Source organism: Engystomops pustulosus, chromosome 1 (assembly GCF_040894005.1).
Source record: "Engystomops pustulosus chromosome 1, aEngPut4.maternal, whole genome shotgun sequence".
Taxonomy (NCBI): domain Eukaryota; kingdom Metazoa; phylum Chordata; class Amphibia; order Anura; family Leptodactylidae; genus Engystomops; species Engystomops pustulosus.
This window is the reverse complement of record NC_092411.1, coordinates 138,645,575-138,673,487: the sequence shown is the minus strand read 5'-3', so window position 1 is coordinate 138,673,487 and position 27,913 is coordinate 138,645,575. Positions and strand designations below refer to the sequence as shown.

General features: G+C 41.1%; 1 protein-coding gene across 1 annotated transcript in view; it reads right to left on the bottom strand.

Moving 5' to 3' along the window:
- Nucleotides 1–25,948, bottom strand: part of IGFBPL1 (insulin like growth factor binding protein like 1) — a 32,545-nt gene extending 6,597 nt beyond the window's left edge. The window contains exon 1 of the mRNA XM_072154487.1: nucleotides 25,229–25,948. Within this exon, the coding sequence (XP_072010588.1) occupies nucleotides 25,229–25,667 (439 nt within the window). The 5' untranslated portion in view covers nucleotides 25,668–25,948. The remainder of the gene's footprint in view (nucleotides 1–25,228) is intronic.
- Nucleotides 25,949–27,913: the final 1,965 nt, after the last annotated feature.

Here is a 27,913-nt window from a genome sequence, read left to right as displayed (position 1 = left end):
AAATCCCTCTTTTGGCAGCCTTAATGTAGGAGATCAATGGTAACAGAGCTGTAACTTGCAGTTGCTGTCCCCAAATGCAAAATCTGTACCAGGCCCCCAACTAAGATGCATTGGTAAATAAATGGTCTCTATGTAATGCATTAAGTAAGTTGGTTTTATTATTGTAAAATGTTTTCAAACTTTATGTTCTTATATAAAATATATATTTTTAATAAAATAAAATGAATACTGAAGATAATAAAACTAAATTTAACCAAGGTGCAAAAACTGAAAAATATTACTAAATAACAATAAAAACTAAAATTCTTAACATGTAAATAATAGATGGCTATTAATTCATTATAGCATGATAATAAAGAGGCACCCCCTGTTTCATATCTATTATACTGGTAAATGACAGTGGCACAGTATGCCATGTACTGTTGGTATACAGTATGCTCACAGATTAATGATCAATCCACGTAGGAGGCAGGACTCCCATGGATACTTTGGCAGCTGCAAGAGGTCACATCATTTCTCCAAATTAGATGTGAGGGAAAGAAGGACCATCTGTCAAAAGACATGCCTTCTGAAAATTTACCATTGTAACAAGTATATCTGCATCTATAAGTGCCTAATTGACTGAGCTGGGAGATAATGCTGCTCTCACAAAATCCCCAAATTATTCCCCTTGAGGCTAAGCATTAATACCTGCCAAGTGTCTGACAGCCTCCTTTGTTGTCTGTGTGATCTGAAACCTACAGCGCATCAGAGATGACCCTTTAAAGAGGCTACAACAAAAGCAGTAGGTAGAAATGAAACAGAAAGATAGATGGATGTTTTATTTCCCTTTAAATCCAATCCAACATAAACATATTTGTCTTTTATTGATTGTTATCAATAATGATAATAATACATTTTTTCATTCTCCTTTGTTGGATTATAGTAATTGTTGGATTATTGTTGCATTTTATTACATAAATTATATTATTGCCAAGGAGAATTTATTTGTAGTCTTTTCCAGAATAGCCTCTTATACACCCTCTGTATATTTAAGGTCACTGCTTGCTGTCATTTACCCACAACCTTACATCTGATACCTGGACTGTAACTTGTCATGCCCCTGTCTGCTCAGATCATTATTAATACAAAAAATGACAAATGACACCAACCTGCAGTCTTTTTTAAAAAACAAGCTTTGCCTAGGTCATTCCTGAAACTGAAGTGTCAAAATGTCCAGCAGAATTCTGCTCATCAATACCAATTGGACTGCAGGGTCCAGCTGTAGAAGCTAGGACAGAAATAACTCTGTTCTCAGGTGTTTATCCCCATAGATGGCCACAGTAAATGCTGATCTCGGCATCTCAGCCCCCATGGAGATAACAGGGACTCCATGGGGGCTATGTATCATTAGGCTGACTCCTTGTGATAGTTCTATGTCGTTCTTGAGAGCTCCGATGCCCTTCTTATAGATGTCTCAGTTACAGGGGAAAACTTACAAAAGAAAATAAATAAATAAATAAATAAATGAAATTGTCCCCCAGGAGTCTTTTATGACATCATGTGGGGCATACAAGGTAAAAACACACCCCCAATAAATATTAATAACTATTCAGAAAAAAATACATTTACATTTCTCAATATTATAAAAAAAAAAAAACCCCGCTACACTACAAAAACAATGCCATAGTCCCCCCATTTGCCCAAGACTATACATATTATATATCAAAACAACCAAAACATAATAGGGAATACATTAATGTTAATTTTGAGTTTATTTGAAAATTTAAAATTTTTATATACTATAAATTAAAAAAGGCTTTTTTTTTCACTTTTAACCCCAAATAAAACTGAAAATAAAATTTTTAATTTTTATTACATTAAAAACAGTAATTTTTTTAATAAATGAAAAATCCCTATTTATTACATATACTCTTCTTGCAAGAAATGTAAATCCATCACTCCGAGTAGATCGTGCAAGTCCGATGACCCACCGGGTGTTCCAAAAAAGGCAATTCATCAACTGCAAGACTTGATGACATGCCATCCAGTACGTCCAGTACGTTAGAAAGACATTCAAGAAATTCTGGATGTGAATTGTGGAACGTGTCAGGGACATTAATAACTCTAAAGACACCACAATTGCGTGGTTGGATTGGTGGTACCATCAGCACGTGGGGAAGATTTTGACCGTGTCCTGCTCCAACAGGAAGTGAGATATGTGTCCTGGCCACAGAAAAACATCTGGGCTTAAATGAACAAATCAGCTATAGTTGCTTTTTACAATCCTCTCTACTTCTTTGATTGTTCTACTTTTGGTTTTCCTTTATGTCCCTGTAATGCGCTAATATCTTCCCTTGAGATGCCGTGATTGTGGGCTAGTCTGGTGCCTCCCCTAGAGGGGGTGTGGCGTTCTCTTTATATCCCGTGTGTTCACGGTGCCGGCAAATGCGCGGAAAATGTGAAGTGTGCATTTGCAGCTCAATCCTATAAGTTAAATCTGTATGCCTCTGATGACACCCTACCCATTAGGCTAGTATAGAAACGCATCAGGCGGAGGAAATATATAGGATGAATACGAGTGCTTAAATACCAATGTAAACAGCACTCGATCAGTGTTTATGCTACGAGACAGTGTGCAGGGATCTGAAATTGATTAATAGGGCTGCACAGATGCGACACACAAACTTCATTCAGTAGTATGCAGGTGTGTATGTGTGATTGGGGCTCTTAAAGTGGCAGGTTTCCAATCCCCCATGCATATACTGAATTGCCTGATTTGTGAATTTTGAGGCTGAAGAGTGGCCCCAATTTTTAATATGTATAAATATAATATTGGAATTTTAAGTGTTCTAATCTTCAGGCAGTTAAAAATTTATACATATAGCCTTATGAAAGTTATGGAACATCTTGAAAGCCATGCTTGGCTCTGAAATCTAGACTTGTTTCTTGTTTAAATAACAGAAACGGTGTCAGTCTGTGAATGCCTACTCTTTATCTTTTGCTTATATTTTAACAGATTAGTGTGAGTATCAAAAAAGGGGAAAGTATGCAGTGTTAAGGGGGACATTAACTTAAATTGCTAAATTTTAGTCTACAAATCTGGTGTAGCTTATATGACATATTATGCCCCACTGTTTAAATATCATTTTATTGGCTTCACATACACATCAATGTATATTTTACTATTCAGCTGTTATCTTTATTTTTATTCTTCTAGTGACTGCAAGTTCATTTCAATGAGTCTTCATGAAAAGGAGACTACAAAGGCCTTTTGTATTAAAGAAATCATCTTGTAAAGCCATGTAAATTTGTCTTCCACATTCACCTCTTTATTTTCAGTAATCTTAATGCCCATAGCTAAATATTTATTCAACAAAATTCATTCTCAAAATCCTAGGCTACCTGCACATGAAAGTTGGCAAAATCGGACCTTAACATCTGTTTTGTACAGAAGATTTGCAGTCTGGATTCTGTTTTTCGAAGATCCTTATAAAGTATAGTATAATAGTGATCTGTGAAAAACAGTTCAAACCAGGGCATGCTCTGCTTTTTAACAGATCGGTTGCATAGTCCTTTAAGGCAGAGGTCCCCAACCGCCGATCCGCGGACCAGGACCGGGCCGTTGCAGTTTATCAGCCGGTCCGCGCAGGGGGCCGCGGCTCCGCTTCCCCCGTTGAGTTGTCGGCTCAGGCTCCAGGCCGAGGCCTCGTCCACAGAGAGCAGCCCCGAGCTGACGCCATTGTTGTTCACGGGGGCCCCCGACACCGCGGCCAGGCCTCCGCCGCCTCTGAAGGCCAAGGTCCTGCAGTTCATCTCCGCACCTCACACAACACACGGGGCGCCGGGAGCGCCCGCTGGGGAACTGCTGCCTCCCCCTGGTACAAGATGTGATGTGCCCGCTGTGCGGTGCCGCTACTGCCGCGAGTTCTCCGCTCCCTCCGCCCCTCGCTCCCGGCTCCCTGCCCCTGCTGAAGCTCCACGCTCCCCTACCGCTCCCTCTGCCCCCCGCTCCCGGCTCCCTGCTGAAGCTCCACGCTCCCCTACCGCTCACTCCGCTCTCCGCTCCCTCTGCCCCCCGCTCCCGGCTCCCTGCCCCTGCTGAAGCTCCACGCTCCCCTACTGCTCCCTCCGCTCTCCGCTCCCTCTGCCCGCTGGTCCCAGCTCCCTGCTCAAGCTCCACGCTCCCCTACCGCTTCCTCCGCTCTCCGCTCCCTCTGCCCCCCGCTCCCGGCTCTCTTCCCCTGCTCAAGCTCCATGCTCCCCTACTGCTCCCTCCGCCCCCACTCCCGGCTCTCGGCCCCTGCTCAAGCTCCACGCTCCCCTACCGCTCCCTCTGCCCCCCCCGCTCTCGGTTTTTCACCTACCCGCTTCCTGCTCTCGGCTCCCCTTTCACTCTCATCTCAACCCGGCTCCGCTAACGTTCCCCCCCCCCCCTCCAGGCTCTCGGCTCCCTGCTCCCCCTGCCCCTGCTTAAGCTCCAGGCTCCCTAGCCTCCCGGCTCTCACGACCTACCCGCTCCTAGCTACCTCACCGCGCCACCACCACTGCAGGACAAGGCACCGAAAATTCCAGGAACACAATAGAGAGGTAAGGTTACTTTATCTTTGCATATATATGTGTAATATGTGTATATATGTGTAAATATATGTAATATGTGTGTGTATATATATGTTTGTATATATGTATATGTGTGTGTGTATATATGTATGTGTTTGTATATATGTATATGTGTGTGTGTATGTGTGTGTGTGTGTGTATATGCTGTATCTGTTTGTTTATGTGTATATATGCTGTATGTATATGCAGCATTTGTGATATTTATCAGGGCTTCTATTTTGTACTACATGGCAGTACTCGGTATGCATTTTATACTACTTGGCGGTACGTTGTATCTATTTTATAATACTTGGTGGCATGCTGTATGCATTTTATACTACTTGGTGGCACGCTGGATGCATTTTATACTACATGGCGGTATTCTGTATGCATTTTATACTACATGGCGATACGCTGTATGCATTTTATACTACTTGGTGGCACGCTGGATACATTTTATACTACATGGCGGTATTCTGTATGCATTTTATACTACATGGCGATACGCTGTATGTATTTTATACTACATGGCGATACGCTGTATGCATTTTATACTACATGGCGATACGCTGTATGCATTTTGCATTGCTTTATTTTTACACCAGACCGATATGATGGATCTGGTCCTGACACTCCCTGATATCTTATATTATAAGCTCCACCCCATATGACCAAAGCCCCGCCCCCACCGGGCCATGGAAAACTTGTCTAGCTTAAAGCCGGTCCCTGGTGCAAAAAAGGTTGGGGACCTCTGCTTTAAGGTAACAGACATGGACACTGATCCATTAAAAGTATTGCATTTAGTGCAGCTCTGTGCCCTCAGGGTGTATCTAACTATGAGAGTAAAACCTTGTAGAGCTTCAGGTGGGTTCAAACACTCATTTGCATATCAAAAAGGACGTAATTCAAGGTACAGTGCCTCAGTAGCAGATCATTTTACGTGATATGGGGAAGACTTTTAACCCCATTAAAAAATGGTGTTTATTATCGAAAAAAAAACAGGAAAGTTTCATAACAAACCTGATATATGAGGCTGATATTTTGCAATTCTATCATTGTTCGGTTATTAAGAACCTGGTATCATTTAGGATCTGTAAGGAGAATAAAGTGTTCTCTGCTGCACATCTCGGGCAGTTAGATACTGTTCTTAAACCAAATTGGAATATCAGGGAAGGTTTTTATATACCCTATAGATGAGAAACAACTGAGACAGCCGTAGTCCCTCACTGGGATAAAACAGTGGTACGGCCACTAAAACATCCAGGCTTCATCATCTGACCTAGGCACTTGTACTTTGCTAGCGCATGAACATTTAAAATACATGCCAAATTTATAACCCTTTGGATATGTCACATTGGGAATACCCCTTTTAATGTATTTGTAGCTTTAATAATAACCTGCTGTAGGCAATAATTGGCACTGTAGTGGTTTATACTGAAGTCTCTATTATATACACTCATCGGCCACTTTATTAGGTACACCTGTCCAACTGCTCGTAACACTTAATTTCTAATCAGCCAATCACATGGTGACAACTCAGTACATTTAGGCATGTAGACATGGTCAAGACAATCTCCTGCAGTTCAAACCGAGCATCAGTACGGGGAAGAAAGGTGATTTGAGTGCCTTTGAACGTGGCATGGTTTTGGATGCCAGAAGGGCTGGTCTGAGTATTTCAGAAACTGCTGATCTACTGGGATTTTCACGCACAACCATCTCTAGGGTTTACAGAGAATGGTCCGAAAAAGAAAAAACATCCAGTGAGCGGCAGTTCTGTGGGCGAAAATGCCTTGTTGATGCCAGAGGTCAGAGGAGAATGGGCAGACTGGTTCGAGCTGATAGAAAGGCAACAGTGACTCAAATCGCCACCCGTTACAACCAAGGTAGGCAGAAGAGCATCTCTGAACGCACAGTACGTCGAACTTTGAGGCAGATGGGCTACAGCAGCAGAAGACCACACCGAGTGCCACTCCTTTCAGCTAAGAACAGGAAACTGAGGCTACAATTTGCACAAGCTCATCGAAATTGGACAGTAGAAGATTGGAAAAACGTTGCCTGGTCTGATGAGTCTCGATTTCTGCTGCGACATTCAGATGGTAGGGTCAGAATTTGGCGTCAACAACATGAAAGCATGGATCCATCCTGCCTTGTATCAACGGTTCAGGCTGGTGGTGGTGGTGTCATGGTGTGGGGAATATTTTCTCTTTGGGCCCCTTGCTACCAATTGAGCATCGTTGCAACGCCACAGCCTACCTGAGTATTGTTGCTGACCATGTCCATCCCTTTATGACCACAATGTACCCAACATCTGATGGTTACTTTCAGCAGGATAATGCGCCATGTCATAAAGCTAGAATCATCTCAGACTGGTTTCTTGAACATGGCAATGAGTTCACTGTACTCAAATGGCCTCCACAGTCACCAGATCTCAATCCAATAGAGCATCTCGGGATGTGGTGGAACGGGAGATTCGCATCATGGATGTGCAGCCGACAAATCTGTGGCAACTGTGTGATGCCATCATGTCAATATGGACCAAAATCTCTGAGGAATGCTTCCAGCACCTTGTTGAATCTATGCCACGAAGAATTGAGGCAGTTCTGAAGGCAAAAGGGGGTTCAACCCGTTACTAGCATGGAGTACCTAATAAAGTGGCCGGTGAGTGTATATTACATATACATAACGAGGCACTGTGAATAATCAGCCAAGGGGTTTGCAATGGAATGGCTGCGACCCTGCTCATATACAAACAATGCCCACATTACTCCGGCTTATACTCCAGTTTTCTCGCATACAAGGCATGAAATGACACCAGGTGGACATGGATGGGCGGGAAGGAAGAGCGGTCATAGGCAAAGTGGGCCGGGGCAGACGTTGATGCGTATATACCAGTATGCAACCATTCACTGAATGGGCACTAGTTAATACTGAAAATCTACGCCAGGCAGGAGTCTTCTAATGTATCTGGTGGCACCAGAAGCTCCGGCTTATGATAAATCACTCCCAAGGTTTCTTGCAGCCAGTTGGCTAATTTACTCCACCGTTACTAAGCACTATTTACTGAACCACTAATTTATTATCAATTGCACAATCCTTTAACATAATGGCTTAGAGAACTGATCCATTAAAAAGGACTATATTTAGTGCAGCCACGTTCAAATAATGGTCATGTGCATCTGCCCTTAGGGGAAAACATGCACATGTTGTAACATGCACATATTAAACTAAGCAGTGATATTGGACTATGCTGCCAAGAAACATTATGCCCAGCATAGTATGTCATATAATAAGGGGTGAAATGTAAAAATATTGACACCATGAAATGACACTTTGCTAGTATTTGACTAGTTTTATATGCAGCAGAGACATTACATATTCATTTTCAGCTGTCAGATTTCCACATAATAACGTAGACCCCATTACTATTGGTTGAATTCTTCGGACTGTGTCCTTCACTTTAACATAAGCTTAGTATAAAATGGAAATAGTGGATGTTTCAATCCTCTGCCACATTTTAATGATCTCCAATTACTTGTGGCTTTTCCTGGTGCTTCAATAATTGGAATTCAACAAGCATTTCATAAAGCTAATTTCTTGTTCATCTAATCCTCAGTAGTGCTGAGGTTTAATTACAAGTAAACAGTCAGGGGTCAGCCATTTTCTTGGCAGGAAAGCCTCACTCATTGTTCTGTCACTAGTCTAGGGAGACTTAGCTCTACTTAATAAGATCCATTCAATTTCTGGGAATGGCAGCAGAGATTTTTTTCAGTGTCTAATTAAAAAAAAATATTTAGGACGGAGACTTACAAACAGGTATTGATATAGAATTTTGTAAAACAAGACCCAAATGTAAATGAGTCATCATCAGACTTTAAAAATATTCTTATAAAGATTTTCATGATTGTGTTTTAGATTTCAGCTTAACCATGTTTTGTCTTCATAGACAGATCTCCCGTGGGATAGCGTCAGTGCCTGAAGAGAACTGCAATCCTTAGCTGCCAGACACTCAAGTGAAAGGTTGTTTTACCATTTCACAGAGCAGGTGTAAGAAGATCTGAAGAAATGGCGATTCACAACCATACAAGGGTAGTTAGGTTTGTACAAAAATACAAATTATGCTTGCACATGAATTCTATTCTCTGATTTCAAAGTAAAAACCTTAAAATTGTGTACATACAACAACACCCCTGTAAGCCGCTGCATGTGGAAGTGGCATCTGCTTCACATTTTCACAGAGCATAAAAAAATGTAAAATTTTGAAATTCTAAAATATACTGGCCAGATATAGACCAAAAACACACTTTTATGGGAATGTCCAGTGGACATTATTATCTCATGCACCAGGAGCTTCAATGGTGCATGTGTAGGATTTACAATATACATGTAAATCAATGTGGTGCGTCATCATTTTGGGGAGGATCATCTCTCCTTGGTTACATCACGGGCAGCGACGATCTTCCCCAAAATGGTAGTGTCCACACACCATTGGGGTTTAAATGCCACCGGCGGCTTTGATGGAGGTATTTAACGGGTTGCCAGCAATGATTTTGGGTGTAACCTGAAAACATTTTTAAAGATAGTGCCCAATTTATTAAAGCATCTGCACCAGTTTTCTGTCTGACTTGGCGCTGAAAAGAAAGTAAACACCGTTACAAGTATTAGGGGGCACGGACACAATGTACTCCTACCAGATTAAACAGATTGTTTCCAAAATCAAATAACACCACAACAAAGAGGAGACAGGGGTATAAAAAGAACGTGCAAAATGCTTGCACATATATTTATAAAGTGCATGCGCCAGTATAGTGTCGCGGCTCCTCTATGACCAACGCGCCACAAAATTCTACTCCTAATGGTCCGTTCCGTTGCAGAGTCAGACTTTGCACCACAACAGACCATGCACCACCACATTTATTACAGCAATACTAAAGGTGCACTAAACAAAAGTTGGTGCACATTTCCCGAGCAGTTGAGGGGGCGCACTATGCACACTCAACAGGAAACTACACTGCAGTTTTCACTACTTTCGATGAATGTGGCCCAGTGTCTATCTGACCGAACATCAATGGGTGCAGATATCACTAACTGTCACCTCTCCTGGTCTAATCTCTGTTTAGTAATTATTACTTATATTCTGCATAGTATTAACAGTATTTTGTGCACTCAGATGCTACCTGGCCTGTCATTCTCCATTTCCAATAACCAGTGGCATAGCTGGAGTTTCAGCACTGGGGGGTGAACACATCTGAGTGGGACCGCAACCAAATGGCTTTAACTGCAAAGGAACATACTACTATTTTTGAGAGCTGCTAGATGTTGGCATGTCCTTGGGTGAAGCAGATGAATGGGTGCTGTGAACTTTGCCATTTTCACAGCGTCATTGTGTCACGCCCATCACCGGTATCTTCTGCTGCCCAGGAGCTGCCAGTGAACACAATGTTCTATAAGGCCTATCAGAAGTGAATTGAAATAAAATGTCCCTCAAATACTACACATATAGATAAACACCTGAAATCACAAATATTAACCCCTAGGCGCACCAGGACGTTATAGTACGTCCCCGGCGCTAGATGCTTAGCGCACGGGGACGTTCTATAACGTCCTGCTTCTGGCACCGGCTCACGAACGGAGCCGGTACCAGAAGCAGCGGCTGTCAGCTGTCTAGTACAGCTGACAGCCTGCGCTAACACCCGCGATCGGAGCCGGCTCCGATCGCGGGTGTTAACCCCTTACTCGCCGCGGTCAAACATGACCGCGGCGTGTAAGGGTGTTTGCGCTGTGGATCGGATCCCCCGTGCCGCTTACCGGGGGATCCGATCCACTTCTGGGCAGCTCCGAGGACTGGCATGCGCCCCGGAGCTGCCCAGTCTCCATGGCAGCCAGACCCCTTCCGGGTCTGGCTGTAAACTGTCTGAGCATGCGCAAGCTTGCTCAGACAGTTTACACTGCTCTACAATAAAATAGTATTGTAGAGCAGTGTATTGAACTTAAACCAGTGATCAGAGCATCACTGGTTTAAGTTCAAGTATGTAGAAGTAAAAATATGCAAAAACACTTAACACTACACATTATAATAAATAAAAAATAAATACATAAAAATATAAGCCCCTAAAATGTCACTTTCCCATAAAAACACTTAATAAAGTATAAAAAACACAAAAACACAAAAAACCCCGCATATTTGGTATTGCCGCGTCCGTAACAATCTGTATAATAAAACAGAATCGTTACTGGACCCGCACGGTACACGCCGTAGAAAAAAAACGCAAAAACGTTCCGAAAAAAGATAATTTTTAATTAATACCTTATCAAAAAATGCTCTAAAAAGTAATTTAAAAAATGTTATGCACTCCAAAATAAGCCCACTAAAAAGAACAACTCTTCTCGCAAAAAATAAGCTCCTAACCAGATTTGTCAGCCGAAAAATAAAAAAGTTATGCATATGAAAAGATGGTGATGCTAAAATGAACAAGATTTTCTCCAAATTGGTTTTTATTCAGTACAATTGAATAAAATACACAAAACCCCCCCATATTTGGTATCCCTGCGTCCGTAACAATCTGCATAATAAAACAGAATCGTTATTAGTTCCGCAAAGTGAACCCCGTAAAAAACAAAACAAAAAAAAGCTCCATAAAAAAGATCATTTTCAATTAATACCCTATAAAAATGCTCTAAAAAGGGATTTAAAAAATGTTATGCACTCTAAAATAAGACCACTAAAAAGAACAATCCTTCTCGCAAAAAATAAGCCCTTAAACAGATTTGTGAGGCAAAAAATAAAAAAGTTATGCATATGAAAGACGGTGATGCTAAAATTAACAACATTTTTGCCAAATTACTTTTTATGCAGTAAAAATGGGAAAAAAATAAAAAATCTATATAAATGAGGTCTTTTTGTAATCGTGGCGACTCATAGAATAAAAATAATATACTATTTTTATGGTATGGTAAACGGGCAAAAAAAAAAACCCATAAAAATCTTCCTGAAAAGTGATGATTTTCATTTCCTCCACCAACAAAGAGTTAATAAAATCTCACCAATTAGCCTATAGATTCCCCTAAATTACGTACCATGTGGCAAAAGAAATAAGCCCCTATAGGTCCACATTAAAAAAAAGAAAAAAATTATAGCCTGTACAATGTGACATAGAAAATCTGATCTGGATGGCGCCTCCTTCCCTTCTATGCCCGGCCGTGCGCCCATACAACAGGTTACCACCACATTTGGGGTATCGGTGCATTCGGGAGGAATTGGGTATCAAACTTTGTGGAGCCTTTTTTTATTTAATCCATTGTAAATGTTTAATTTTCCACCCAAAATGGGTGTATTGTGAAAAAATATTACAATTTGCAGACTGCACCTCCATTTTGTTTTAACCCCTATAAAACACGTAAAGCGTTAACAAACTTCTTAAAAGTGGTTTTTCATACGTTGAGGTGTGTAGTTTCCACAATGGGGTAATTTACGAGTCTCGCTATTATTTAGGCCTCTCAGTGTCAATTAGAAGTTGAGCAGGTCCATCTAATACAGGTTTTGGTGATTTTACAAAAAATGTGAAAAATGATACCTAAATTCTGAGCCTCATAACATTCTAGTAAAATATGTGGAATCTTAAAAAACCATGCCAACATAAAGCAGACATTTGGGAAATGTAAGTTATGAATTTATTTGGGTGCTATGACTATCTGCATCAAAAGTAGAGAATTTAGAACGTTGAAAATAAAGAATTTTTCCAAATTTTTTCCAAATTTTGTTTTTTTTCATAACTAAACACAAAAGATATCATCCAAATTTTTAAACTAATTTGAAGTACAATGTGTCACGAGAAAACAATCTAAAAATCCCATGGATATCTCATAGCGTTCCAAAACTATAACCACTTAGGCCCCTTCTCCACTGGCGTTTTTCACGCGCGAGTTCTGCGCGTGCATTTGACGCTCAGAACTCGCATTGCACTCTGTCCCATTGTATTCAATGGGTCTTTCTCCATTAGCGTGGTTTTTAACGCGCATGCTTGCGTTCGTTTGCACGCGCGTCAAAATCGCAGCATGCTCTATTTTTGCGGGTCACGCGCGTTTTTCACGCCCCATTCAAGTCTATGGAGATGCATCAAGAACGCATTGCACTCGCAATCATTGCAATTGCAATGCGAGTGCAATGCGTTTTAAACGTAAGGGTTGCTAGGTGACCAGAATAACATTATTTCCCCTGCTCGCGATCGAGCATTTAATTAAAAAAACACAATGAAGAACAGTGAAGAATAGAATAAAATCATTGTACACAGTGAACACAGTGACCACAGGATCATTTAAGATAAAAACACAGTGCAGAACACAGTGCAGAATAGATTACAGATGTTCGGCACATCTGCTTACTTGTCGGGAGATACGCGCGGAACGGTGCGAACAAAATAGCATGTGAAGAACAATATATATGTGTGAAGAACACATTGCAGATGTATTTAAACATCTGCAATGTGTTCTTCACACACATATATATTGTTCTTCACATGCTATTTTGAACAACAATGTGCCCATCCTTGTAGTGGATAACATCGGTTACACCGCGGCTGGCAGCGCCTCCTCTCCCCCGCAGGACATTCCCGCAGGGTGTTATCAGATAACACTCCCGTGTGTACTGTATGCGGCACTGCCTGCCCTCCATGTAACTGAAGCTTTCCCTCAGTCATGTAGCACAGCGTTCATACACGTCAGGGACGTATGACAATAGTAAGCAGCCGCCACCCCCTTAATGTGTGCTGCACAGGTGCCGTGTCACTGCTGGGGCTGTCCCATTGTCGCAGGAGAAGAGGGGACACGAGGGCTCGGAGACTGTGTAGTATGCAGCTGTTCCCTCACTCAAAGTCCTGCAGCGCCGCAAGGAGGACGGCAGCAGGCACCTGCTGTACACGGGAGCACGCAGCCCGACACCTGCGGCTGCTATCCCGTACAGAGAAGGGGAACCTGGCGGTGTGTGAAGGTTTCCTATGTCACTGGCACCGCTCAGCAGACGTTACCCCGCGCCTGTGTGTACAGCTACGAGTAAAGGGAGGGTGGGCGACACCTGGGAAACTTTGTGCGCGCTCACGCCGTGCCCTGTCTACACCGCGGGGAGAAGAACAATATATATGTGTGAAGAACACATTGCAGATGTATTTAAACATCTGCAATTTGTTCTTCACACACATATATATTGTTCTTCACATGCTATTTTGTTCGCGCCGTTCCGCGCGTATCTCCCGACAAGTAAGCAGATGTGCCGAACATCTGTAATCTATTCTGCACTGTGTTCTGCACTGTGTTTTTATCTTAAATGATCCTGTGTTCACTGTGTTCACTGTGTACAATGTTTTTATTCTATTCTTCACTGTTCTTCACATCTGCTAAATTGTCGGGAGATAATATACGCGCGGAACAGTGAAGAATAGATCGCCGATGTTTGCAAATTATCAGAAGACATTATTTTTCAATTAAATAACACATTTTAATCCCAAACCATGGTCCCTTTGAAATATGCTCGAGTCTCCCATTGAATCGCGCGTCAAAAATGCGCCGAAAACGCAAAAAAAACGCAAATTACTCCAAGGAAAAATGGAACAAAAACGCAGCCAAAACGTCAGTTTTTCACGCATTGCACCCTGACGTGAAACGCAACGCTAGTGTGCAAGAGGCCTTATAGTGACACAGGTCAGATTTGAAGAATGGGGCCGCGTCCTTAAGGCCAAAATAGGCTGTGTCCCCTAGGGGTTAATAAAAATATATTCCAGCAATGAATATAACACATAGATACAAATGACTAGGCCACACATATAAATATTTACCAGCAATGAACAAACAGCACATAATAAGATTCTGCACATATAAGGCCCCACACGTGCCCAGCATTATACAGGTAGCCCCCACACGTTCTCAGCAGTATAAAGGTAGCCCCCACACATGCTCTGTAGTATACAAGTAGCCCCCACACGTGCCCGGCAGTAAATAGTAGCCCCCATACGTATCCCAACAGTATATAGAAGCCCCCACATGAGCCCAACAGTATATATGCAGTACCCACAATTGCCCAACAGTATGTAATAGCCCCTTCACATGCTCCAGCAGTATATAGTAGATAATAATTGAAAACAAAAAAAAGGAACAAAATATAATATTCCCCTCCCCTTAGAAAAATTATAAAAATAAGCAATAGAAATCATTAACATGTTAGATGTTGTTACCACAATGCATGTTCTGATACTTGGCAAAGGGCATGCAGTTGCCCTATTTATTTATTTTTTAAACCTAGAGCTTATATGTCCACTAGATGTGTGATATTCAATATGGTTCCACAGTGTTCAGTGCTTCTCAATTTAATGTCTGAATTCATTTAGCATGACTGTGTTACTCAAATGAAGACCAGCAGGATGCTGTATCTTTTAATAGAAATTACTTTCTAGATGTGATAATGATATTGCTTAGTGCAAATAGGGACAGTGGAGGGGACTTGTGAGTCACCTCATGTTTTCAACCTTACAAATTGCTTGACTGTTCAACTAGACCCTGAAATAAGACATAATAATGGCTTCTGCAATCTGCAAGGCTCAGTTAGCTGTCTAAAATCTCCCAAATTCTTTTATACTCAAACCCTTAATAGCTATTGTACTTTAAAGAATAACAGATACAATTGTGGTGGCGAACCTATGGCACAGGTGCCAGAGGTGGCACTCAGAGCCCTTTCTGCGGGCACTCAGGCCATCGCCCGGGACAGAGTTCACCATACACTGCACCTCCAGCAGTCCCAGGCAACTTAAGAAATGCTATTTTAAGGCGACACTTCTTTGGCTGTTTGAAACTGCAGGAAAAGTGAGAGGGTTTTGACAGAACTGCATTCTCTTTGGAGGTCCTCCTGCTGAACCCACCCTTCTTCCTATACAGAGAGACCCTGGCGAGAAGCTGCAATGATGGTCTAAATTTACCCTCCTTCTTTCAACTGTATTGGTGGCCTCAAGAGGCCAGTACAATTGAAAAATGTGTAAGAACAGGTAGTAATAAGTTACAACTTAAATTCCATGTTGGCACTTCACAGTAAATAAGTGGATTTTGGTTGTAGTTTGGGCACTCGGTCTATAAAAGGTTTGCCATCGCTGACCTAAGGCATCAAAATGGAAAACATTTATACTAACCTCAGTCTAAAGATCTTGCCATATAATGCTGCAAGTGAAGCTGGTGAAGTACACCCTTGATTCACTGCACAAGTGCTGATGCTCAGGCTCCCTGGATGGCCTCTACTTTGTATGAGCATGACACACAGTCAGGCTCCATGCACACATTCGCATGAGCAGGCATGTGCCGTGAGCTGCATAGGGAGCTAAGCGGCCACACCGTAAATCCGTGCAGGTATAGGTCCTTCCCCACGCACAACTATGGTGAAGGTGAGCTTCCTGCCATTTTTGCGGATGTTTGCATTTAGCCTCAGTCTGTGGCAGCAGGTTGGTCAAGAATGAAATTACATTTTTTTTAATATGAAAAAAACTCCCAGCTATTGAGGACAAACCCTTTGTAACTGGACACCTTAGGTACAGACCATCAAGAGCCACTGATTCTTTGTATTAACAGTTAATTATTACTGTACAGTCTTCTAAATATTTTCCATTTTATCCATTCTTTTTATGGTCTTTATTTGCTATATAGGGAAAAATTAACAACCAAAATGGACAAACAAAACAAGACCCAGGTGCAAATGTAACCAGAGTATTTGCTAACTCCTGTGCTCGGCACTGTCAGGTTCAATTGCACTTCAAAGACATAGACACTTGCTATTCAGCAGTGGATCAGCCTTTGAACAATAGTCCTCAATAAAGCACAGGCCACAGACCAGACCAAAGCTTCCTCTAATCCCTCCTGATCTGTGCAAGCTTTAGGAATAAAATGACTATGAAAAACCTTTGTGCGAATGGCAGGAAATAAATATTCAAGAGGAGTAATGCAATATGAAGGCCCAAGCTTTGTCTATTAACAGCTCGGATCAGTAGCATTGAACTTCTCAGAGGAGAATACTACAAGAGGACCTATTCCCCGTGTGCAGAGGTTAATCAAATCATGCATCCTATCAGGCAAGCAGAACGGAACAAACCTGCCAAATATTTATGCAAAGAACACAAAATTAAATACTTCAATGGTGCATTTAGTTATTCATTTTTCAATTATTTTTATACAGGAGTGATTTTTGTAGGATTTGTTATGGCACATTAATCATACATGCCCTTCTTAATCTCTACCCTAATTTGGACTCATGAAATCCCTAGGCAAGCACATTCTATACTAATAACTTTTTGGTACAAAAATAAAAAGGTTAGGCATTAATACAGAGTTTATACCTTGATCCAACTCCCACCACTACATGTAACTGTACAGGATATTTCATGGGAAAGAGACTCCTAAAATGGAGTTTTTCAGCACCCTTACCATAACCCCAAAAGGGGGCAGAGCTGGGATGGCTCCACTGGATTGGCCAACTTTTGCATTTCTGATGCAAAGCTTGTTATTTTTCACTTCCCTACTAGGGTCAACTCGGAGTCATGCACAGAATATATATGACGAGACCTGTGCCTCATCATGTGCGCAGGGGTTAGAGAGAATCAATTTCTGCCATTATCATCAACGGAGGCCAGGCAACTTGGCCTTTACAACATTACAACATTGGTGTAATGTAGACACATGCCTTTTAGAAAATATAAAAAATTTCCAATGACTATCCCCTCCTCTAAAGTTTCCTATGCATTGGAGGGCTTCAAAAGGGGGCAGAATGCACAGCTTTGTTCCATGATATCGCATACTTAGAGGATGTGAGTCTGCAGCCCACCTATTCCTGCATCATCCGAAAAACTGAGGTTCAGGTGTCTACTTCCTGTTGTCTGTCCTCCTTTGTATGCCTGTGTAATAAGCAGAGGATCTATGCACCACTGCTGGGTTCTCATCTGTGGTTCACAACTTCCCTAGAGATCTTTTTGTGACCAACAAGGAAGGGGAGTTGTCTGACAGTTTTGGAAACCATGAATTAACACATCAGAATCCCACTTCTTCTTCTGAGCTGTTTCTTCAACAACCAGTCCAGTAGCATTGACTTCATCCTACCACATTAGGGCTCCCCTATCTCTGGGATTCCAAGCAATTACACAGATGCCCCTCCCGCCGGTATGCTTTAGATTAAACCCGGACAATTCCTTCAATCTCTTGTCTTTATGTTTATTTGTTAAAATGAACAAAATAATATTGAGGAATGCAATGGATTGGCTTTTGTTGTTCTGTAACTTATAGCAGAACATAGTGTTTCCCATCTTAAATAATCCCTACTTTTGAGTGATTTTTGACCTTTGCACATTTTTCATTTACAGGCCCTAATATAAACATGAAATATGATTTATTTTAGGATAAAAGAAAAACTTAACATTATCTAAATAAAGAGTACAAGCTGTTGCTAAACTAGTTTTACAGCCAGATGTACTCCAAAGTTTAGAAGCTATATAAAGTTTGTGTCCATTATGTTTATGGAATCCATTCATTGTTTGGATTGTCTGATCACAAGTGGACCACACAAAAGCCCACAGAACAAGAATATTCCATACATTGACATGAGATGTCGTCAACATTACTTCTTTTTCAATGGGCTCAATTGATAAAGAGGCCCTGGTAAGGTTTTCACTGGGAAGACACATGTTAGAATGACTCTGCCAGGGATTTCTGAAATGCAATCTTGCATTAAAGAAATGCATTAAAGGCATGCCTAACATAATAAAATACATGTATGAATAAAGGCAGTACAATATTCTACTTTTTGATAAGCAGATTGGTTCAGAGGAAGATGATCTAGCCTCTATAATTATAGATTTTGCCTTAATAGTAAATCCAAATGAATAGTTCCACCAGAATCTATAATCAACAACCCTTATCAGTTCATATTTTCAGTTTACATAAGGTACTACAAAATTAATTCTAGACACTCATTCAATTATTCAGAGATGTATAATAAAATGTTTAAAGGTAGACAAAACTAATATCAATCACTTGCAAAATAAAGGAGTTGTTGATTTTCAATAAATAATTGATATTTTTGTGTAATAAAAAAAGTTATATTTTCCAATACAGGCGGTCCCCTACTTAAGGACACCCGACTTACAGACAACCCATGGTTACAGACGGACCCCTCTGCCCACTATGACCTCTGGTGAAGCTCTCTGGATGCTTTACTATAGTCCCAGGCTGCAATAATCAGCTGTAAGGTGTCTGTAATGAAGCTTTATTGATAACCCTTGGTTCAATTACAGCAAAAAATGTTAAAACTCCAATTGTCACTGGGGCCAAAGAAAAAATTGTCTAGAACTTCAATTATAAAATATACAGTTTCAACGTACATATAAATTCAACTTAAGAACAAAACTCCGGACCCTATCTTGTACGTAACCCGGAGACTGCCTGTATACTTTCTATATTGATTTCTCAAAGTTTTGTAGATCTTTGCTTGCTGTTATTCAACAGGAAGTTTTATTGTTTACTTCCTGTTAATAGAAAGCAGTCCATGGTCATGTGATTTCACACAGGTACAGGGCTCATTATAAAACACAGCTCTTAGCACTAACAAGACACAGAAAGTAAACAATGAGGCTTCCTGTTGAATGACAGCAAGCAGAGACCTAGAAAAGTGTGAGAAATTGATACAGAAAGTATATTGAAAAATTTTAGAACTTTTCATAATCTAAACAATATCAATTACTGTATATACTTGTGTATAAGCCGAGTTTTTCACCACAAAAAATGTGCTGAAAAACGTCCCCTCGGCTTATACACGAGTCAATACTCAATAAGAAATACTTAAAAAATAATAAACTTATATACTCACCCTCCGGTGGCCCCGATGTGCAGCGCTGCTCCCCGATGTCCGCACCGCTTGTCTTCAGGCTTCTGCGCCCGTCTTCTTTCTTCTGCTGGACGCCGCCATGTCTTTCCCCCGTGCAGCGCCTAGTATGACGTCAGCAGCGGCGCCTCATACTAGGCGCCGGCCGGGAGAGAGCAATGGCGGCGCCCAGCAGAAGAAAGAAGACGGGCGTGGAAGCCTGAAGACAAGTGGCGCGGAAGCCTGAAGACAAGTGGCGTGGACATCGGGGGAGCAGCGCTGTACATCGGGGCCACCGGAGGGTGAGTATATAAGTTTATTTTTTTTTAATGCTGGGGGCAAGCTGTATACCACTGGGGGCAAACTGTATACCACTGGGGGCAGGCTGTATACCACTGGGGGCAGGCTGTATACCACTGGGGGCAGGCTGTATACCACTGGGGGCAAACTGTATACCACTGGGGGCAGGCTGTATACCACTGGGGGCAGGCTGTATACCACTTGGGGCAGGCTGTATACCACTTGGGGCAGGCTGTATACTACTGGGGGCAGGCTGTATACTACTGGGGGCAGTGCTGTATACTACTGGGGGCAGGCTGTATACTACTGGGGGCAAGCTGTATACTACTGGGGGCAGGCTGGGCTGGCTGTATACTATAGGGGGCTGGTTGGCTATATAATAAAAATGTAAACAGTTTAACAATTAATAATGAAAAATTTCTAGCATAAAGATTTATACTAAACCCTAATAAACCATATTTTTTCTGAAAGCAGACACTTGACCCATTTACATAATTTTGTTAAAAATATATAACACACAAGGTAAAAAAACTCCTATACAGTCAAAATATTATTTGTCATAAAGCACAGCTTTCCATGTATACAAAAATAATTTTTTAATTAATACTCACAAGCACCTTCAGGCAAAATTGCAGCAAATTGTGATAAAATGCAAAAATTACATTCAGAATTTCCACTAAAATATGTACAAAACCAGAGTACTTAGGCTACATGCACACTGCCGTGAGCCCGCCGCACCGTAGCACGGCGGGCACTTGGCAGCGCGGGGAGAGGAGGTGAGCCCAGCTCACCCCCGCCCCTCTCCATAGCGATGTATGGCCGCGGCGCCATAATACAGGAAAAGATAGGACATGTCCTATCTTTTCTCGGGCTACGGAGCGGTACGGTGCCGCACGTGTGAAGTGTATGGGGGACGTAAATCGGTCGCATATACGTCGGCCGTATATACGTTCCCCATACTGTAGTGTGAATGCAGCCTTATATAGAGAAAATGTACTTTCCAAAAAACTGTGGAATCTGAGGAATTCATACATAAACTGCATATATATTCACCAAAATATGCAGCAAAGAAAACGTTAGTAGGGTGCGCCAAACTATTTTTGCAAACAATTTCACTTAGCTTCACATAGATATATTGTTGTACACTCCCTTACACAACGATATCCCACATAAAAAACTATTGGGGGAATTTATCAGTGCTGATTATCCTTTCAACTTGAAGAAGTGCGGCTGTTGGGGGACATTTGTTTGCAGGCTTTGACACAAAACTACGCCAGGCCGGGCCAGGGGGTGGGCCAGGCGGTATGCATGACGGCTAGGTTGTCCAACGGATGCATCAAGAGGTCTATTCCTCTTGATATATACACTGTGACAGGAGGGGCATGGCCTTTAACATATGCTTGCACTCAGCGCATGATAAATTTCCCCCATAAAGCCAACTAAGCTGTGATAAGAAAGGTCACTTTTAGATGGGTCTTATTTGTTCGCCATTAAATGAGCAGTGGCGGCTGGCCACCTCACCACGCCAGGAGCCGTTCTGAGCGCAGCTTCAGTGCCCCTGCAAATAAACAGGTGCACAGCTCAGAGAAATTGTGGCGTGGGATACTGGGAGGGCCCACAGAGGTAAGTACAAGTTTATTATCACTATTATAAACCCAAAATAGCATAAATAATTAAACACTTAAAAGGACATCTTACATTAAAATCAAGCATGATTAACCAGGGGCACAAACTTGATTCATGCACCGTGACTGTGGTAATCTTCTTATATTGGTTATCCAGGTTCTCCTTCCTTCTAAAATAAACTTTAAAGATTGTATTAATAGGCCAGAAGGGCTCTCCCTCCGTTATCTGGCTCACAGGCTTTTATGCTGTGAGGAGGCACTTCCCTTCTCCTACTGTGTGCTGATGCCATTAGAATACAACGGGAAGAGAAAGCGGGAAAGTACCAGGGCGAGGGGAAACAGCTTGTGAAGCTGCAGCATGGAGGGGTTCTGGTAAGACCGCACAGAGCTCTTCTTGCTCATTAGCATAATTTTAAAAGTTGCTTTTAGAAGGAAGGAGGCCATGGATAACAACTATAAGAAGATTACCACAGTCACAATGCCTGGATATATGAGTAAGTACCTTGGTTTATCATGCTTGATTTTGATTGTAGATTTTCTTTAGATTCATGTACCACAACAGACTTGTGGCTAGTGCAATATTAAGTCTCTTCTCTTGGGATGTGAAGTCATTTATAAACAATGAATCAGATGGGAGTGCCAGGGGACAAGGTCATTGTTTCTACAGGCACTAATATGTTGGCAGATGGCATAACCCCATGTTCAGTGTGTTTTGACCACATCTCCCAAGGGGTGCTTGCAAAATTAGTACACTCATTAAATTAGCATACATAACACTTTTTTGTTCTCTATTTAAAAACATGAAACTTTTATAAAAGACAAAGCAGAAGAAAAGATACTACAGTTTTATGCGATTTGTCTTCCTTTCGGAAATTTAAACCTGCAAAGCTAAGCCCAAAAGCTAACAGTACGATGTGTGTATGTAGTAACAATGGCAATCATTAGACATACAGTCACAATGCACTGACAAAGGTCTACAATGCATTCCTGATGTTGTACTGGGGCTATTGTGTTGTCAGCGATGACAAAAGCAGTCAGGTATTGTGCTCTTCATGCATTCAGCCTTCATTGTATTACATTGCAATCAGCAGAATTCAGAACTGATGCTCATTGCAAACTGGTGTCAGTATATACTTATACTATATGCCAACCGGAAAAAGACAGAACTGTAAATAACACTACTGTCAATGATTCTGTCAGGTGAACATTGGAAAATATGTCAACATGTGGCAAATATTTATTAGTACATGCTCTATTTCTCTTATATACTAATAGATGTCAGAATAACTGGTGCAAAAAGAAAAGAAAATCAAAAGATACAAATTGATTACTGAAAGATTAGTATCTGTCCGAGAAGCTAGGATTGTTTCAAGCTGATGGTCCTTTAAAAACATAAAACATGATAGCAGAGTGGAAAGCCTATCCAACAATTAGGAGTAAGGGAAGAGTGATTTATTTTCATTATCCATGTATCTGATCCGGAAGAAATTGCTCCTCCCTAGAGATTAGCTGAACTGGTCAATGAACATTTAATGTGCCACAATATATATCTAGACCAGTTTAAGGTTATGTCCACATGGGACATGCTGTGCAATTGGAAATACCCAATGCCGACTTGTTGTGTCATCTCCACCTTTTTCAGTGAACAACAAAGTGTGTAATTCACTCTAAAAGCTTTTATATAATGGGAGAAAAAACATATTAAATACCTATGTAAAAATACCACAGTTTAATATCCAGTCATGATATATTAAATATATGAAAAGTTATAAAAGAGCATGTATCACCAATATATGAGTTTGAATAGTTGTGTTCTACCTTTTTCCATTAAGTACCATAAAGTTGTCTGCATTCAATGCTTGCAGGAATTTTCCAGCTATCTGGAATACACATTAGTGGTTGCAAGAGGTAAAAAGAAGGCTATCTCACCTACACTGGGTGCCCAATTTTATCAGCCAGGACATTGTGTGGAGAGTACAAGGATCACATATATTATATTCAGAACCTCTCTGTAAACACTTGGTCCAGTATGCTTATAATTCCATCATTGCAATGGTAAAAGCCTTTGACCTCTTTAGAACATTTGCATCTTTTATTGAAGACATCATATGGTGGCATAGAGCAAGTTAACAACTAACTTTCAATCAGTTAATTTCTATAGCAGTGTCAGATTCAGTACTACCTCTAGAATGGTTCAGTAATTTATGTTATGGGAATAAGAATGTGAAGAGACTTGGGACTCAGTATATGCTGCTGATTCACAGTGGCCATGGTGTTCTAATACCTATACCTAAAACCATTGTCGGATTGGGTTGCCTTAGACCCACTAGGGAAAATCAATCTGGGGCACACTCTTTCTTATCTGCCAGGAAATAGACTCTAGCAGCTTCCAAATTGGGTTGATTTCTGTTGGAGTTCAGTATTCAGTAAGGTTGAACCAGGGCCCACCGGATGATCCTCTGGTGGGCCTGTCCATCACTGCCTAAAACACTGTTGTCTTTCCCCCTTAAACAACTGTGTGCACAGTGGCCGTAAAACTCCTTACTAAAGAGCTATACTTTGTCCATGTGCATCCATACAGGTTCCATCTTCCTGGAAATATACTCCCTCAGAAGTAAGGGGAATGTGAGACATACAGAAGTACAATTACACAGCTTGTCCAATCTCAGCACATAAATGTTATTGTCTGTATATTGAAACATTACAAGTTTCCTTTATACTTTCTGTATACATTCCTCATGGGTTTCTAGAGCTCTGCTTTCTTTCTTTCAATACTGGTGTCAGAGGCATGAGAAAAGGCTTCTTAGTACAAAATGGCCCGTTGCCTCATTGCAACCCATCACGGTATACCTAAGAATAAGACGATTGGTGAGAGGTGCTATACATCTTTAGCTATATGTTCATTCTCTAGGAAGCCTCACTGTTTACTTTCAATGGCTAAAAATCAGTCCCTGGTAATGTGATCGCACAGTATATTAGACGATTCCGATCTGTGTGTTATAAAGAGCCATGAACCTGTGTGACATCACATGATCATGACTGATTTCACACAAAGTAGACAATATAGATTGCTATAAGCAGAGAGAAAAATGACACAGAAAGTATATTGAAAAATTGCATAACTTTTTATTTTACAGATAATAGCAAATAAATACAAATAAAATTGAAACAAGACAACCCTTTTAAACATAATTTCAATTCTGAAATTTGAAACTTAACACTAAGAAAGTAATTCTGGAATGAGAAGTCTTATTATTACCACATACTGGTACACATTTATAATGTCTTGTCTCCATTAATCTGGTGCCCCCTGCACTGCTCTGGAAGTGAGCACCATATTTTTGGTGCACTTTGTTAATGCAGCAGAAATGTGGTGCAGACAGAATTGCGGAGCATGTCAGTAATAAACGTGGCACAAACTCAGACAATGCAGTAACAGCCCCTTTAGGTGCGCACTTTTCTATCTTGTCGGATACAGTGCAGCTGCGACAAAAAACTGGCGCAGAAACTTTGTAAGTACATGTGCAAGCAGTTTCCATGTTCTTTTTAGTGCAGACAGAAACCTGGTGCAAACACTTTATTAAATGTGGGACACGGAATGGTATTTCTCTTTAGCATTATCAAATAAAATAATGAATCTTTAGTATATACCATTTCAATGAAAAGTATAACTATGGTCTACCTCAAGGATCAAACTACAGATATAAGAACACAAATCAGGTAAAGATGGAAAGCTTCTTATTCTAGATATATACAAGTTAACTTTACATATTAAAAAAAGTTAAACATCTTCACATGTTGGGACATGCCCTTGGCTTTCACAAGCATAGTAATATATTTAGAGAAATCTTACCGAATGTACACTCTCCATCATGAACCTTGTGAACAGAACCTTTGCCTTCACTTTGTGTCTTCCAACTGTGCAGACGAAGGGCACACACACTTGCATGGGTTCTTCCATCAGAGCCACATACAGCACCATCCTCTTCACACAAGCAGAATCCTGATCCCTCAGAAAAAGATGAAGATCCACTTTCAAAACTGGACCGACTTACACAGACCATGCCAGGAGCGCAACGGGCTCTGTTCTCATCTCGACCACCACATTCTTCTCCTTCAATGCTGAGGCACCGGTCGCAGCAGTCACATTCATCTTTGGTGAGCAGCTCAGGAGCTGCACAAGTGACAGATCTGCAGTCATCCTTGACACAAGGACCACAGCCAGTCGCACCGACTTCATGTAGCTGGTGCAAACATAGAGATATTATCAGCAAAAACAAGAAGTGCTGCATGTCTCTAGTCCCTCTACTGACTATATGCCTGGTGACTGGCTATGCTTGTTATCCCAAACAAACTGTGAGTACTAATGGGCTCTGACAGTAAAACCATGGACAGCTGGGGTTTAGAAGCCACTCCCCTGGATCACTAATGTGCCAAAGAAGTTTGGAAAAGGACAGTTCTTTCCATCACTCATTAAGCTACCATGTATAGCTAAGCCTCGCAAATTAGATACAGTGATCTCCTAGGAAAGGCTGCTGTGGCTTCTGTTATCTTCCTCTCCCGGTAGCCAAGTGGCTATAATACCACTTTCATTAGAAGCTTCTCGTGAGAAAGAAAGCCCCTTCCAAGCTGACTGGTTTCATTGAATAGCAGCAGAGATAGACAATAGAGCTTACAAAGGATGTGGAACCACAACAGAGCACTGCTTCAGAAGCAGTTAGCAAACACCAAACAGTATAACACGGACTAAACAATATAAAGCATATAGTAAAATTTACAAGAACTGATAAACCAGAAAAAATATTAAAGTGTATTAATTGAACCGAAGCAGTATATGTTTGTTTTAACAGAAAAATACTAATATAATACAGGAGTAATAAAGGTGAGTATATCTAAATAGACCGGACGAGTTTTTAGAGGCTACTCTGTCATGCCGAACCTAAACCACATGTCCTGCAGCTCCCACCTTACTATGTCCCTGTATGATCACAATATCTACAGGCATCAAAAATAGTTTGATATGGATTATATCTCCTCTCTGTTTTTTTCCAAAAATCGAGGTATAACCAGAAAGTCAGACATAAATTACCAACCTCCCTACTGCCCGGTTACACCTGCCATATATTCTACCAAAAACTGCCACCATGATTTCTCACATTGACAGTTGTATTGTTCAAGACTCCCACAGGGCTTCATTGTACAGTATTGTTCAACATAAAGAGCATCTGATCTGGTTTGCATAGACCCCTGATGTTCTGCAAGCTGCTAGCCCTACTTGAAGATATGTTCTAATGAATTCCTCAATACAGTGAATGTCCTACAGCCATACATATATACATATATACATAAATTGGATAAAAAATAAAGTAAAAACTGTTAACTGGGTAGTAAAGGTGGCTAAAGTGATCTAAACGACCAGTATGTATTGTGTCACTTGTTTTCAGATTAACATTATATATAGCGAAGAAATGATTTTTCAAGGATTTACACTGCCAACTGTTTCCCATAAAGCTAAATATTTTTTTTGCATGCATACAGTTTAAAAAAACAATTTGCTGCATTCACAACAAATATTGTCTGCACAATTGTCTCATCCTAAGCAATAGATCTATTCTCCCAGGGGTCAGAGGTGACTTTTAGGGGCGTGTCACATGGCAGAAATGACTGCAGCTGACAATTGGTTCAGATTTTTTAAAGGGGATTGTTTTGGCAGTAATCCCATGGATTCCTTCAAATTGCACTTGCTCAGTCTGAGGATAAACAAAGTACAGTTTATTATGTTCATTTCATTTAGCTTTCCAGATGAGTGTCTACTAGCTTGGGGTCTCTGATCAGGGTTAGGCTTATATTGTCTCAATGGGGAAGTACAGCACAGTCTTTGGCCCACATTTTTAAAGCATTTGAACCAGTTTTCTTTGTGACAGTTTTCTGTCAATGTAAAGAACGTACAAACTGCGCATGTATTTATAAAGTGTCTGCACCACTTTTGTGTCACGACTGCACTGTATCCTATAAGACTATACTGATGTGTACCATTTTGCAGGATGAAATAGCTTGTGCATACAGGATCAGTCCAAAGTCACTGAATACCCTCTTTTTCAGAAACAGGGATATATATGATATATGTGGGAGGCACAGTGTGGTCAGTTGTGGTGTGAGGGGTGTACATGATATATGTGGGGGCACAGTGTGGTCAGTAGTTGTGTGAGGGGTATATATGATATGTGTGGGGGCACAGTGTGGTCAGTTGTGTTGTGAGGGTATATATGATATATGTGGGGGCACAGTGTGGTCAGTTGTGTTGTGAGGGTATATATGATATATGTGGGGGCACAGTGTGGTCAGTTGTGGTATGAGGGGTGTATATGATATATGTGGGGGGCACAGTGTTGTCAGTTGTGTTGTGAGGGTATATATGATATATGTGGGGGCACAGTGTGGTCAGTTGTGGTGTGAGGGGTATATATGATATATGTGGGGGCACAGTGTGGTTAGTTGTGGTGTGAGGGGTGTATATGATATATGTGGGGGTACAGTG